The 16098-nt window shown below is 42.3% G+C and overlaps 1 protein-coding gene across 1 annotated transcript in view; it reads right to left on the minus strand.

The window, feature by feature from the left end:
* The window catches only part of LOC126354242 (sialin-like), a 105880-nt gene that overhangs the window by 27060 nt on the left and 62722 nt on the right, over positions 1-16098 (minus strand). Inside the window, exons 4-6 of the mRNA XM_050003744.1 lie at positions 14115-14199; positions 11113-11327; positions 5025-5177 (exon numbers count right to left, since the gene is read on the minus strand). Coding sequence (XP_049859701.1) covers positions 5025-5177; positions 11113-11327; positions 14115-14199 — 453 coding nt within the window. The remainder of the gene's footprint in view (positions 1-5024; positions 5178-11112; positions 11328-14114; positions 14200-16098) is intronic.

The following is a 16098-nucleotide window of genomic DNA, read 5'->3' on the forward strand; positions in this document are numbered from 1 at the left end:
CCTTTTCCTCCCTTTGTGTTCAACCCGGCCGGTCAGTGTGGCAGAGAGGATCTAGGCGCTTCAGTCTGGAACAGCGCGACCACTACGGTCGCAGGTTCGAATCCTGCCTCGGGCATGGATGTGTGTGATGTCCTTAGGTTAGTTAGGTTTAAGTAGTTCTAAGTTCTAGGGGACTGATGACCTCAGATGTTAAGTCCCATAGTGCTCAGAGCCATTTGAACCATTTTGTTCAACCCGTAGTTTTATATGTTCGATTTTCCGCTAGTCTCCTCAGCTCGGTGTAGCTTCTACAAGCTTTTTTTCCCCTTTATTCTGTTATTAATGTACGAGGGGTGTTCGATAAGTAACACAAAGCACGTATTCTCGGCGAAATACAGTTGAAAAAATTCAGAATTTGCTGTGGGACATAGTGGAATATTTCCGCTTCAGCTCCTATAGTTTCATGATGTTCTGATAGGTGGCCTTGGTGTACGTAGCCTTCAAAATGGTGTCTGTAGCGGAGGTGCGTTCCAGGCAGAGAGTTGTCACTGAGGGAAGCAGTACGTGGGTAACGGGGCAGCAAGACCCTTGCTCCGACGTACACCAGTAGAGTGGTACAATGCCTGTATACGGGGCCTCCTAACAAGGTGGTGTAAAGCCGTCGCATTGAACGGAGCTTATGTTGAAAAATAGGGTTTTATAATCAAAAGCGTGGGGAGTTATATATTGTATTGTAATACTGAATAAAAATAATTTGCTTTCAAAAAAATGTGCTGCATTACTTCTTAAGCGCACCTCGTATTTCAGCATGGGACACTCTTAGCTATTTTTCCATTCTAATTGTCTATAGCAGTCCTTCTTGACAAAGTATCAATGGAACCCTCCTCCTAATTGACACCTCCCATACATCAGCTTTTCTCTCAATCGTACCAAATCTTCTTCATTCGTTATACTGTCGACCCACAATATTTTTGACGATCTCCGACAACACCACAGATCAAATGCACTAATTTTCTTCTTTCGTGCTGCTCCTACTGGGCACGTGTCGTGTCTGTGAACTGCTATGTGCCATACAGACTTCTTTACCACATTCATTCTTATTTCAGTTACAATACTTTTTTGAAGCAAATCATTTTGTGTTCTTATTGAAAGCTAATTTGTTAGTTGCATACTAACAATTTCCTGTTTGCTTCTGCCATCAGATGTTATTTCGCTTTCCAAGTAGTTGAATTCCTCTATGTTTTCTGGCAGCCTATTACCCTAACATTTCTGTACTGCGATTTTTATTTTCCTTATTTACTTTTGGTCTTATTTAATTTGCAGTTAAATCACGAAAGTTTTGTATCTATGTGAGTGATCAGTTGTTGCAGGTGATTCTAACTTTCTCCCAGGACATCGCGAAATTCTACTACAGTTGCTACTAAATTTTCACTTATTCCATGCGTTCTGTATGTGTTTAAATTGGTGCGGGTGACGGTGAATATTTCTGCCTCATTCCTCTGCTGATTTTGGTCTACCTTTTTGTTGTTCGCATCTCAGCAGTGCACTTTCTTCTCTTCAGAGACTCCAAATAAAACCCCCAATTTTTATAAATTGTTCCAGCGTCTTTCAATATCTTGAAAAGCTGAGTATAGTCGAGGTTATTCAAAGCTTTCTCAAGTTGACCACATGCTATATAGAGATTCTTTCTTTAATGTTTTTTTTATGTTACTATCGTAAGGGCAAATATTTGGTTCCCTTGTTCCTTTGCCCCCTTCCAAATCCAAAATAGTCTCCACCGAGTCTCTGCTTAACATAATGTTCATTAATATTTTAGGTACATGGGAGTTGTGTCTCACTGTGAGCTATTGTGGACATCTGTTTGCTTATGTTTCCTTTGGTAGTGGTACCATTACGCACTCCAGAAATTAATTTGGTGTATTAGCAGCTCTATATTTTCGTTCACTAAGGAATTCTTCGCCAGTCATCCTTAGGACGAATTCGTGTTTTATAATGCAATTGGGGAACGTTAGCCAACAGTTATACATAAAAGTTGTGACATCAGTTGAAGGAAGGAAAGAAGATTGGGTTTAACATTCCGTCGAGAGGGAGGCCATTACAGACGGAACATAAGTTCGGATTGTGTTTGGAATGGGGAAGGAAATTGGCAGTGCCCTTTCAAAGGAACCATCCTGGCATTTGCCTGGAGCGATTTGTGGAAATCACAGAAAACGTAAATCTGGATGACCGGACGTGGTTTCAAACGTCGTTCTCAGAATACGCGTCCAGTGTGCAAACCATTGCGCCACCTCGCTCGGGACCACCAGTTGATGTTCTGCAATTACATTACAGTACGGAACATGTATAATAACTCTATTACCGAGTGAGGTGGTTAACACTCTCGACTCGCATTCGGGAGGACGACGGTCCAAACCCAAGTCCAGCAATCCTGATTTATGTTTTCCGTAATTTCGCTAAATCGCTTCAGGTAAATTCAGGGATGGTTCCACTGAAAGGGCTCGGCCGATTTCCTTCCCCATCCTTCCGTAATCCAATGGGACCGATGACCTTGCTGTTTGGTCCTCTCCCCCAAACCCAACCAACCAGCCTCGATTCATGTACTGCTTCTTGCTCCTTCAACACGAGCCTATCTAGCTCCTAAACTGACGAGTTACTTTGTAACGGTAGTTACCGTGATAGAGTGATAAATAAAAAACTGTTATTCATGTAGTAGCTTGTGTTTCTTCTTTAGATATAAAAGCCTATATTTTTGTTGATGTTTGTGTTGATTAGCAGGGCACTCCGCTACATAAATGAAGAATGACGCGTGTTGTATATCTCTCTTGCATTTCTAAGCTTCTCCTAAATCGGCATCTAACTGGATTGCACCTGTATGCAGCACCGGGCAAATGTTTCTCTAATATGTCCTCTTAAGGGCGTGAATAGGTCTAAGTATTGCATTTAGTAACTGTGACTCTAGAAGAGCTCTAATGATATTTATGTTTTAGAGAAGGTTATAGTACTATTAAATAACTCATATAACCCATAAGTACAAATAGTTAATTAAATATTACGTTGTATATCAGGCTGTTGCTTAACGAAGAAGCAAGGCTTAGGAAAATTCTGTCCTGAACAGATAACGTATTTTCTCCGAAAATGCTGTCTGAAAGTAGAAGGGAATGTAGCCTTGAGAAACACTTCGCTTCCATTTATTGGATAGAATTAAAACGCTCTTCCTATGGGACGTCATGACTAAATGAGAACATCCACTCCATCTTCTGGAAGTCATTGAAAGCTCATACCGTCGCACACAAATAATGATGAAAACAAAGCATATGCCGTCTAAAGATCAAGAAATATGTCATGGCAGCAGCTTATCCACTGCACTTTTTAATGTTTAGGATGGCGATATAATTAGAGAACGGCAACTCAGAGAAAGGCCATTAATTAAAATCAGCGAAACAGTGCATATAAATAAAATGCTATTTGCAACATATCAAGTCATTATTCAGAGCGCTAAGGATGGCACTCAGAGACCTGTGATTTAACTGCAGCAGATCTGCTCAGAATATAACAAAAAAATATCTCTGCACAAAAGAGGACGAGAATGGCATTTGGACGTAAATATCCGGTCCGAACAAGAAATAGTTCGAGATAATAGGCCTACTGAGTAAATGTCTCTCTTCCAACTCCTTGGCAGTGAAATGACTTATGACATCTATCATGATAACGATCACCAGTTGAGTACCAGGTTATAAGTGGAATAATCTTAAAAGATTTATCTAGGTAAACGATGAAAGAAAAAAGAACGAAATTTTATGAATCGACAGCTATGGATGCTTTGTTCAGGGACATGGGTGACAAATTATAAATATCTTAATAAGGTACAGAGATCAGAAGTATGATTCCTGGGATCCGTGTAAGGCTCCGTAACACTGAACAGATTTAAAAATTAAGATATTTAGAGATAACTGAACTTTTTAAAACAGAAAGAGAAGGACGAACGCTGATAAAAAGTCATCATATAAATCTAGCGGCAGAAGAAAAATTGGAATACCAGTGCTTCCAATAACGTCCTCTGTAATCAAAACCAGAAAATAGCTTACTTCTTGAATAAGAAGATGAGGAAGTACAAATATGATTGCAGTGGACCTAAAACACTAAAGATAGCTATGAGTGTTGCATTTAAAAATCTAAAATATGAAGTATTTACTATTTATGATGAGATTCGAAAATCGATGCCAAGTTAGTGTATATACAGTGTGTCCCAGATGTGTTACGACTAACTTCGATGGGTTGTAGACTGTCTTGGGGAGTAAACTGAGGACGGGATTCCGTGTCCGAACACTTCATCCAACGACACTGCTGAGTGTCGAATTTGTGGACTCCGGCGCCTGCCTCTAGGCAACCCCTTCAGCAGCAACCGTCACTTTGTAAGCTGACGGTCCGCAATGTTGTGAACGCTTGCCACGATAGCCAATGGTGAAGACAGACATAGGTACAGCCTAGGCAAGCCTGGTCTCCTTTGAATGCGAGCTCTGTTGCCTCAGTGGATGATCGTTTTAGTCACGGGTTTCCAGCTGCAGTTTATTTTTCTCCTGGGACCCTCTAAAATCTCCAGTGGTTTTCGGTATCCAGTAGAAAAGTAAACTGCATACGGCAACCCGTGTCAGAAACTGTCATCCACCGAGGCAACAGAGAATATCATTCAAGAGACCAGGCCTGTCTACGCATCAGCTGCCTTCATCTCCTCCACTGCCAGTCGTGGCAATCAGTCGCGATCACTAAATAACAAAAAACATTGCGAGACGTTCCGTCTACGTTTCGTCAGCTTGAGACGTCACGTTTGCTGCCGGAGGGGTGGCCTAGTGACATGCGCCGTCGCCTATTACATTCGCTCTGTGGCGTCGTTCTCGATTGGTTCCTCAAGGCACGCTCTATAACCCCTTGCAGTTTGTCGCAACATTTCTGGGACACCATGTACTACCTTAGCCTAAAACTGTAGACTAACCGATGCAGCCGCCGCCAATGTTTGCTAGGCTTTTATGTAGTCCTTGCATACTCACACTTCGTGTATCGAAGAACAAGACGTTGGCGATGTAAAGCGGCAGTGAGGTGAGCAGCAGGTAGAACGTCCAGTCGAAGGTGATCATGAGCGACACGAGCGCCCACAGAGCTGGTGACGTCAGAATGCTCTTCCAGGGCACTGGCAGGTTCTTCTGCACAACCAGCCACAAGAAAACGATATTCAGTCCTGGAGGCGATATTCCACTTCCGAAATTAAAGAGCATTTGCGAACAGGATGGAAAGGAGTAGGCAATGCGCATTATTTACTCGAATTGAGTTACCACCTCAGCAAGAATTTGCTTAGCTAAAATATGACACAGTGGATATTAAAGCAAGTGAATATTTCTGATAAGTTTAAATTGGGTGTTGGACCGGTGTTCTAATACGAGTTTCTTTCGTGCAATAATGCGCTACCAATTCCATTAACCATCTATATTTTATGTTAACATATGTCTCATTTTCGAAAAAACTCTTCTTGTTATTGTCTGTCTGCATTTCATATCCTCTTGTCCGCCGCCTGGTAGCTGAGTGGTGAATGTTATACCTGACGGACTGGGTTCGATTACCGGCTGGGTCGGAGATTTTCTCCGCTCAGGGACTGGGTGTTGTGTTGTCCTTATCATCGTCATTTTATCCCCATCGACACTAAAGTCACCGAAGTGGTGCAACACAAAAGACTTGCACCAAGCGAACGGTCTACCCGACAGGAGGCCCAAGCCACACGCCATTTACATTTTCATATCCTCTTTTCCTCTGCCGTGGTCAACCGTTCTCCTGCCCTGATATCAAAACTTCTCCGCCACTTTTGACTTTCCTGGTCTAACTCCATCAGCAACAGCAGACTATATTCAAGTAGATTCCATTACCCCTCTTTTACATTTATTTAAACTCGTTTTCTGCTCTTTTGAAGACCCTCTTCAATTGACTTTCCAAGTCCTTTGCCGTTTCAGCGAACCTAAGAGTTTTTATTTCTTTTCTCTGAATTTACCTTCTTTTCTAATTTCTCTTCATTTTCCATTATTGTTTACATTTAGACTGAACATCCTTCATCCTCTCTCATCCCTATCTCTACTATTGCCTGCCTTTCATGCCCTACGGCTATTATTAATCCTATCAAGCATATATGATTGTAAGTTCATTCTTTTACTTCAGACTGCTCTGGATAAAAAACAAATGCTTTTCTTACAAACTGCTCTGCTATTATCATTTACTGTTCCCGATCATGTGTTGCTGTGACTCAGTCTGTTTAAATGGAAAATAAATATGAATGGGATTGTATATACATATATCCTAATCTCCTTCTCCCCCTGTCTCTGTCCATCTCTTTCTCCTCATTTCTTTGTCTATCGTGTCTTCTTCCTTCCCCCCTCTCTGTCTATTACGTCCTCCTCCTCTCTCTGACAATCTTCTCCATCTCCTCCCGCCTCCTCTCTCTTTACATCATCTCCTGCCCCCACTCTCCATCTCCTCCTGCCGTCTCTCTGTCCATCTCCTTTTTCCGCTTTCTTTGCCCATTTCCTCCCACAACTCTTCCACCCCATTCTCTGACCTTGAGCCTTGGTTATTGTTCCGTAAAAACGTACAAAAATTTAACAGGACATAGAGGATGCTGGGTCGGTGAGCCAGCTTAAAGAGATAATAAGAATAAAATCACATCATTGCGTACTTTCTTATTTACGTTTATTAACAGAAAATATCATCCTTGACGCAATGAAAGTACGTTTTGTTCGGAATCTTACAAAATGCGCTGAAACTGACGGCCATCAACCTCAATGCAAGTATGACATTTGCGAACAATATTCCCTGATGTGTTTCGAATCGCATCACAGGAGCTACAATTCTGGCAAACAATTGCATCTCCGTATCCAATGGGGTCTCTTCGGAAAAAATTAAGGGGATTCAGGTCAGGTGACATCGCAAGACATGGAACAGAACCTCTCATTCCAATCGAGCGAGCAAAAAATACTGCTCCATCGTACTGTACTGCATGTCTCTGAATAACACTGAGTAATGAATGGGTCTATCGTTGAGTCATAGCATGGTCTATCATGAGATAATGTAAATACGATACAACACAGCCACCATATCGACAAGTAAAGTAAACAAAACCTGCATCATAACTGCCTGGTAATCAGTCTCTTTCTCCTTGTTTCCTTGCATGTAAATAAACAGCACAGTACGTGTGTAAACTTCTACGCATCTTAATCATAAGTAATGTGGAAAACAGTAATGCTAGACAAAGCATTAGACAAGTTTACTTCCATTTCTCCGTAAGTTAGCGTCTCCGACCCCAGGTTCCCAATCTCAAATTGTTCAGTGGAGCATTCTCTACGTCCTGTTACATTTTTGCGCGCTCTTACGGAAACGCCCAATATATTACATATACAGGGTGCTAAAAAAAGAAGTATCGAATATTTTCAGAGGCGACAGTACTCATCGAAACGACAAAAATAAGTCTCATAAACATGGGTCCGGGAACGTATACTTTACGAGGTAAACGTGTGTTTATAGGAAGGGCTGCGAGACGCTTGGTTGCGGATATTAGCAAAAAATGGTTCAAATGGCTCTGAGCGCTAGGGGACTCAACATCTGAGGTCCTCAGTCCCCTATAACTTAGAACTACTTAAATTTCACTAACCTAATAACATCACACACATCCATGCCCGAGGCAGGATTCGAATCTGCGGCCGTACCGGCCGGCCAAGGATATTAGCACAATGTTGCATTGGCGCTCCGTCAAATGTGTCGGCAGGGTATTATGATGTGTTACAGAACTCGACCTACCATCAGGTGGTCTGCAGAGAAGTGTGTGGTTCGGATCGTGTTGTAGGCTACCTAAAAAATGGTTCAAATGGCTCTGAGCACTATGGGACTCAACATCTGTGGTCATAAGTCCCCTAGAACTTAGAACTACTTAAACCTAACTAACCTAAGGACATCACACACATCCATGTCCGAGGCAGGATTCGAACCTGCGACCGCAGCAGTCGCGCGGTTCCTGACTGAGCGTCTAGAATCGCTAGACCACCGCGGCCGGCTAGGCTACGGAAGTTTTCGTAATGTTTATGTGCTTTATTGTACAGTACTGTCAGCACTGGGTACGCGCTATTTTATCTCTTTCCAAACATGGAGTAACTTACATGTTAACTGTTATTGCCCTGTTTGAACGTACAAATGGTGTAGTATATTTACATTTCCTCTCTTCCACCATTTGTTAGCACTGGAAGACTACTACTTGACAAGTCAAATGGCGGATATCATATATTGCTATTGTATACCAAATGGACGTAGCCTGCAAGCCGGCGCCCTCTATATCCAAAGCAATGAGTGCCCTCTGATGAGCTGTCCGGAAGACTTTTCCAGCATCTGAAGGACACAGGTACCCTTGCGTCTCGGAAGACTAGCAGTGGAAGGCCTCGCACAGTCTGCACGTCTGAAATGGAGGAGTGTGTGCTACGTTTGGTGAAAGAAGTCCCTGGGACCAGTGTACGATAATCGACAGCTGCAGAAGGTATGTCTCATTCTTTTATCTGGGGGGTATTTCACGAGCAGTTGCTGTATCCATATTATCTAACGCGAGTTCAGCCCTAAGGCTACAGGATCATCAAGGCAGACGGCGGTTCTGTCAACGGCTGTTGCAGAAGTGTGTCGTAGATCCACTGTTCATATCCAAGATTTTATTTACCGATGAGGCACAGTTCATATGAGAGGGTTTTGTGAACTTCCATAACCAGCATGTGTGGGCAGGTGTAGATCCCCATGCAATTCAGGAAAGAGGTCATCAACACCGATTCTCTGTCAGCATATGAACAATCCCCTAGACTTTTGGTTGTGGGGATACTTGAAGGAATTGGCCTACGTCACGCCAGTCAACAATGTGCGTACACTACAGGGTCGCGCTTTCAATGTGTGCCAGCAGGCACAACAACAACCGACTATACTTCAAAGGGTGCATCATATTTTATACCGGAGGGCAGAGCGGTGCATTGTCATGAATGGACACCAGTTTGAATACCACCTGTGCACACATGTTTATCGCAGAACGTATGCATTTCCGGGTCCTTTTTTACTGATCTCAGAAAGTATGCATTCTCGGACTTAGGTATATTGGACTTATTTTTCTTGTTTCGATTATAGTCTACGTCCGTCCGAATGTTCATTAAAATTTTGAAATAAATCTGTGAAGAACTTTTCAATATTTAGGTAAAAGCGTTTGCCTTTTATATATTACATATTTATTCATATATTGCATATATTTCAAAAAACAGATATTTAAAAACGCGTTTATCCGAATGTAACATTGTGTCAAAATTTCAAATCATTCGGTGAAGAACTTTCGGATACATATGATTCTGAACAAACTAACCCTTACGTTTTTATTTACATAGATTGAGGTTAAAAGTTGAACGTGATATTTGGGGCATATGTTAATCTATATCCATAAAAAGAAATTAATGTGTATTTCTCCTCAGAGCTTTGTGTACAACTGATAACAAGAGAAAAAATAGAGTCTGGGTCGCATTTTGCGTGATTTTATCAGCAACTCAGAAGGAATTTCTTTGTAGCTCTCATAGGAAATCACCTGAAATGCATTTTATCCCACAGGATGCTATTACATCTTCAAAAATACGAAGAACTTAGATAACACAGTGTTCAGTCAAATACAGAGTCTAATAATTTTAAAGTTCGTAGTTTTTTTTTTAATATCGTCATTGTATCGCTCAGCTGTTCAGAGGAAACAGTCTTTATTACACAACCGATTTTAATCTGAAATCGAGGATTATCAGTTTACATAAAACTCCGACACGCTTAACTAAGCTCTATAGGTTTAATGGTAATCGTAGTCGTAGTAAGACTCGATGTGTCCTAAAATTTGATCACATATTTGATTATCCGCCTAACCTACTCCATGTAGTGTGACCTACTAAAAAACTGCATCGAAAGAAAAATACAACAGTATGGGTATTAGGCAGGAACTACAACCAGGACTTTCGTCTTTAATGAGAGATGGTTGACCGAGGTATGTAGTCATACTTCAAGACTCCATTCAAAATTTGAGGTTTCAACACGTCTCAAAGTTCTGCATCACACTTGGTGGGAATAATCCTCGACAGAGTAGAACATTGCTGTGCCATAAGCTACAGAACAGATCTTTCGTGCTGTAGTGATATGTACATTGCAACTATGTTTCCTGATAGTTTGAAAAATTGTATTCCTGTTTTGAAATCAAACACCTGCTTTACTCTAGTCAGCTGAGCCTTATGGTAATTCTCGAATCGGATAACCCATCTGGTACACCGTCTTGATTTCGTCTTAATCTTGGAAACAAACGAATCAAACTCCCAACAAATTATGCCTATTTAGGCTCAATAATGTCTTCTAGAAAAACTTTCTGAGGTAATTCGTCACTTAGAAAGAAAGTGTTGGCAGCAGAAAAGCGAGCAGGAAGAATAATTTCTTGTGTTTACCCTCTGCTGTCTTGTAGGTAACTCTTCGGGGAGGTACTTCATCACGATATGTACATTCGCTAACGAAATTCTTCTTATATAATCCATCACAATTTGAGAAGAATAGTAACGTTCATACTTACAATATCAGAGGAAAAATTGCCTTTATTACCCATTATTAAATCTATGTATGGCTCAGAAAGAAGTTCAATGTGAACAAATAAAAATTTTTGATCATTTGCCCAGTAACAAAGTATGTGGCAGGTAGAAAAGAAAGATTTCAGTCCAACTTAAAATAATGTCTTCTGGGCAACTCCCTGTATTCCAAGAACGAATTTTTATTTTAAAACTGGTAGCGTGTTAAAAATACTATTTTTTCAGCGTAGTAGTATGAGTGGGACATTTACTGTACGTTTAAATTAGTTAGGTATACATATCCTGTAAACTGACTCATTCGACACCATTTAGATAAACCAATCATGCAAATGGTATATTAAACATGCAACTAACTAACTGACATCGATTAGGGAAACAGTTTTATTCTTTGATTTCTTTGATGAAACATTTCAGTTGGCACTCTGGTGAGAGCTACCGGTTCAGTATGGACGGGGAGAAAATTGTTTGAGCTGTGAGGGGTTACCTTGGCACTCGACTTGATAGTAGCCTCGATGTAGCGACGCTCTGTTGGGTCTATGCGTGGGTGTTTCGCTGGCGTGTCGGTAATCATCAGGAACCACGGCAGGCACCACAGCACACCAGCGCCGCCGATCACATAGAAGGCCAGAGGCCACCCCGCCGCCGTCTCACACATGGCGCCTGTGGAAGCCATCGACACCAACGGCCCAACGAACATACCTGCAACCGAATAAGAATCACGGGTGTCATTTGTGTTCAGTGGATGATGGAGTCATTTGTGGAAACTGTAAATATACTACTGGCCATCAAAATTGCTACACCACGAAGATGACATGCTACAGACGCGAAATTTAACCGACAGGAAGAAGATGCTGTGATATGCAAATGATTAGCTTTTCAGAGCATTCACACAAGGTTGGCACCGGTGGCGACAACTACAACGTGCTGACATGAGGAAAGTTTCCAACCGATTTCTCATACACAAGCAGCAATTTAAGTCGGAGAAATGCGTACCATCACGTCTCCGACTATGATAAAGGTCGGTTTGTAGCCTAGCGCGATTGCGGTTTATCGTATCGCGACATTGCTGCTCGCGTTGGTCGTGATCCAATGATTGTTAGCAGAATATGGAATCGGTGGGTTCAGGAAAGTAATACGCAACGCCGTGCTGGATCCCAACGGCCTCGTATCACTAGCAGTCGAGATGACAGGCATCTTATCCGCATGGCTGTAACGGATCGAGCAACCACGTCTGGATCCATGAGTCAACAGACGGGGACGTTTGCAAGACATCAACCATCTGCACGAACAGTTCGACGACGTTTGCAGCAGCATGGACTATCAGCTCGGATACCATGGCTGCGGTTACCCTTCACGCTGCATCACAGACAGGAGCGTCTGCGATGGTGTACTTAATGACGAACCTGGGTGCACGAATGGCAAAACATCGTTTTTTCGGATGAATCCACGTTGTGTTTACAGCATCATGATGGTCGTATCCATGTTGGCGACAGCGCGGTGAACTCCGTACCACTCGGCGTGATGGTATGGGGTGCCATTGGTTACACGTCTCAGTTACCTCTTGATCGCACTGACGGCACTTTGAACAGTGGACGCTACATTTCAGATGTGTAACGACCCGTGGATCTACCCTTCATTCGATCCCTGTGAAACACTACATTTCAGCAGGACAATGCACGACGGCATGTTGGAGGCGTTGTACGGGCCTTTCTGGATGCAGAAAATGTTCGACTGCTGCCCTGGCCAGCACATTCTCCAGATCTCTCACCAACTGAAAACGTATGGTCAATGGTGGCCGAGCAACTGGCTCGTCACAATACGCCAGTCACTATTCTTGATGAACTGTGGTATCGTGTTGAAGCTGCATGGGCAGATGTACCTGTGCACGCCATCCAAGCTGTGTTTGACTCAATGCCCAGGCGTATCAAGGCCGTTATTACGGCCAGAGTTGGTTGTTCTGGGTACTGATTTCTCAGGTTCTAAGCACCCACATGTCAGTTCTAGTATAATATATCTGTCCAATGAATACCCGTTTATCATCAGCATTTCTTATTGGTGTAGCAATTTTGATGGCCAGTAGTGTAAGATGACAATTATCTTTAATATTTTCCCCAAAAATATGGAACAGATGCTTACAGGATACAAGGTGAGTGTAATAATATATTTTCTGCCAATATTTAGCACTGAGAAATTTTCTATTTTCAAGCAAACAAAACTATCGCCTGTGTTATCTGCAATACTGTTACGTAATAAAAGTCAGAGATACAGTGGTGACATCAGTGTATGACGTTTAACGTTTCTCAGAGTTATAGTTAGGACTTTTATTCGGCAGATCATTTTGATACAACATGTAGGGGAGACTGGGGCAAGTTGACGACACGGGTAAGATGACTTATCACCTAGTCTACGTTCATACTTCCAGAGAGCACTTCACAAGGGCGAGACCCTAAACACTCACACAGTGAAAACGCTGTCGTCGCCAGTTCAATATGCATAAGATAACTGCCGTGCACATTCCTTGAGGTATTATGGTTCTTAAGACATTCAGCATAAGCTCTTGTGGAATATCTGGTAAGATATTTAGTTATTATTTATTAAAGGAGGCGAAACAGACAATAAGTGTTACCTAGCCCATATTTATTTATGTCTTATCCTTGTTAACCCTATTCCAAAGATCACACACCTTTTAAGAGAGTCGACTGGGGCTAGTCGACTCTGGCAAGTTGAAGACTTATTCACCAACTGAGCACTATTTATTTCAGAGCAACTGCAATCGGTAATACAGTTAATGGATTCAAAAAAATGAGAGACAGAACCTTATTATTCTCTTGTGTTTAATGAGCATTATTTTGCTCCGGCGAAAATCACCTATCGTGGTTCTTTTATAGACCAAACCGAAACTGAAGTGCTCCAGCTTAGGCCACAGAACCTACAGGATAACCCACAGAAACTCCTAATTACTCTCCTACTGAACACAGAGCAGATAATAGTGAGGAACCGGGCCAGCAATTGCTGCTCCCATTAAGACACGACGTTTCCGAAGTTTTTCCATTTTAAAAAGTTGCAGAAGGAAAGGTCATTTGTGAACAAACGGAAAAGTCAGAGTACGCAAAGTACCTCACTCACATACAACTCCGTTTAATTAATTAATATTCTATCTCATACATCATAAGAATAAAAACGTGTTCAAAGTTTATCACTATTGTCAGCGCTCTCCCAGGTCAAAGCAATTTTGGCCCTTTCATTAGTTTTGAAAATTGACAAAATAATTGTCATGGTATTAAAGCAAATATTTATACAGCCAAATACAACACAATAAGACATCAATTTCTTAATACATTTAAAGAAAGCCAGACTATCTCCATAAACAAATTTATTAAAGATGGATAACAGTTAACATTGTCAATTTGCCCCGTCTCCCCCATGTTTAAAGGAAATTTCAGTGCCAGAAAGGCGCAAGATGGAATACAAAAATTTTGAACTTACCGATGTAAATAATGGCAAACTTGCTCCTTTCGTGATCGGGTGCCCATCTACAGATTATTGTCTGTACGGCTGGTACTATACCACCCTAAAAGAAGGGAAAGGGAAATTTAGTAACCAAAAATACTTTGACATCGGCAGATCAGAATTATATAATGTAAATCGAATAGTATATGATCTATGAACTAGTAGTTCCAACTTGAAACTATGTAAATGCATGTTGCTCATATTGTTTTCTTCAGGTTTGGCTCTTCTCAGTCTTAATACAATATTCTGTTGGACACCATTTGTTATGATGCTGTAACGAAGAACTAAACGTTCCTACCGGTTATACATCATCGACCTCTCCAATGATGCTATATGACTGTCATGCGGTAAATCATACACTATGTGATCAAAGGGATCCGGACATTGGCTGAAAATGACTTATAAGTTCTTGGCGCCCTCGTTGGTAATGATGGAGTTAAATATGGCGTTAGCACACTCTTAGCCTTGTTGACAGCTTCCGCTCTAGCAGGCATACGTTCAATCATTATTCACGGAGTGCTGCGCTGGGGAGTGGAACAAATGTCGGTCGGAGAGGCCTGGCAAGAAGTCAGCGTTCCAAAACCTCCCAAAGGTGTAGAGCACTTGCCCGCGAAAGGCAAAGGTCCCGAGTACGAGTCTCGGTCCCTCACACAGTTTTAATCTGCCAGGAAGTTTCATATCAGCGCACACTCCGCTGCAGAGTGAAAATCGTATTCTGGGAACATCCCCCAGGCTGTGGAAAGCCGTGTCTCCGCAATATCCTTTATTTCAGGAGTGCTAGTTCTGCAAGGTTCGCAGGAGAGCTTCTGTAAAGTTTGAAGATAGGAGATGAGGTACTGGCAGAAGTAAAGCTGTGAGGACGGGGCGTGAGTCGTGCTTGGGTAGATCAGTTGGTAGAGCACTTGCCCGCGAAAGGCAAAGGTCCCGAGTTCGAGTCTCGGTTCGGCATACATTTTTAATGTGCCAGGAAATTTCATATCAGCGCACACTCCGCTGCAGAGTAAAAATCTCACTCTGGAAACATCCCAAAGGTGTTCTATAGGATTCAGGTCAGGACTCTGTGCAGGCCAGTCCGTTACAGGGATGTTATTGTCGTGTAATCACTCCGTCACAGGCCGTGCATTGTGAACAGGTGTTCGAACGTGTTGAAGGATTCAATCGCCATCCCCGAATTGCTCTTCAACAACGAGAAGCAACATGGTGCTTAAAACGCCAATGTAGGTCTGTGCTGTGATAGTGCCACGCAAAACAATAAGGGGTGTAAGCCCCTTCCATGAATAACACAACCACACTATAACACCACCGTCTCCAAATTTTACTGTTGGCACTACACACGCTGGCCGATGACGTCCACCGTGCATTCGCTATACCACACCCTGCCATCGGATCGTCACATTATGTACTGTGATTCGTCATCCCACACAACGTTTTTCCACTGTTCAATGGTTCAATGTTTACTCTCCTTACACCGAGCGAGGCGTCATTTGGAATTTACCGGCATGATATGTGGCTGATGATCAGCCGTTCTATCAAGGAATCCAAGTTTACTCATCTCCCGCGCAACTGTCATAGTGCTTGCAGTGGATCCTGATGCAGTTTGGAATTCCTGTGTGATGGTCTGGATAGATGTTTGCGTATTACACATTATGACCCTCTTCAACTGTCAGCACCCTTTGTCAGTCACAGATGAGGTTGGCCTGTACGCTTTTCTGCTGTACGTGTCCCTTCACATTTCCACTTCACTTTCACACCGGAAACAGTTGACCTAGGGATGTTTAGCAGTGTAGAAATCTCGGGTAGAGACGTATGACACAAGTGACCTGACCACGTTCGAAGTCCGTGAGTTCCGCTGAGCGCCCCATTCTGGTACTCACGATATCTAATGACTAATGAGGTCGCTGATATTGAGTACCTGGCAGTAGGTGGCAGCACAATGCACCTAATATGAAAACGATATGTT

Source organism: Schistocerca gregaria, chromosome 3 (genome assembly GCF_023897955.1).
Source record: "Schistocerca gregaria isolate iqSchGreg1 chromosome 3, iqSchGreg1.2, whole genome shotgun sequence".
NCBI classification, from domain to species: Eukaryota; Metazoa; Arthropoda; class Insecta; order Orthoptera; family Acrididae; genus Schistocerca; species Schistocerca gregaria.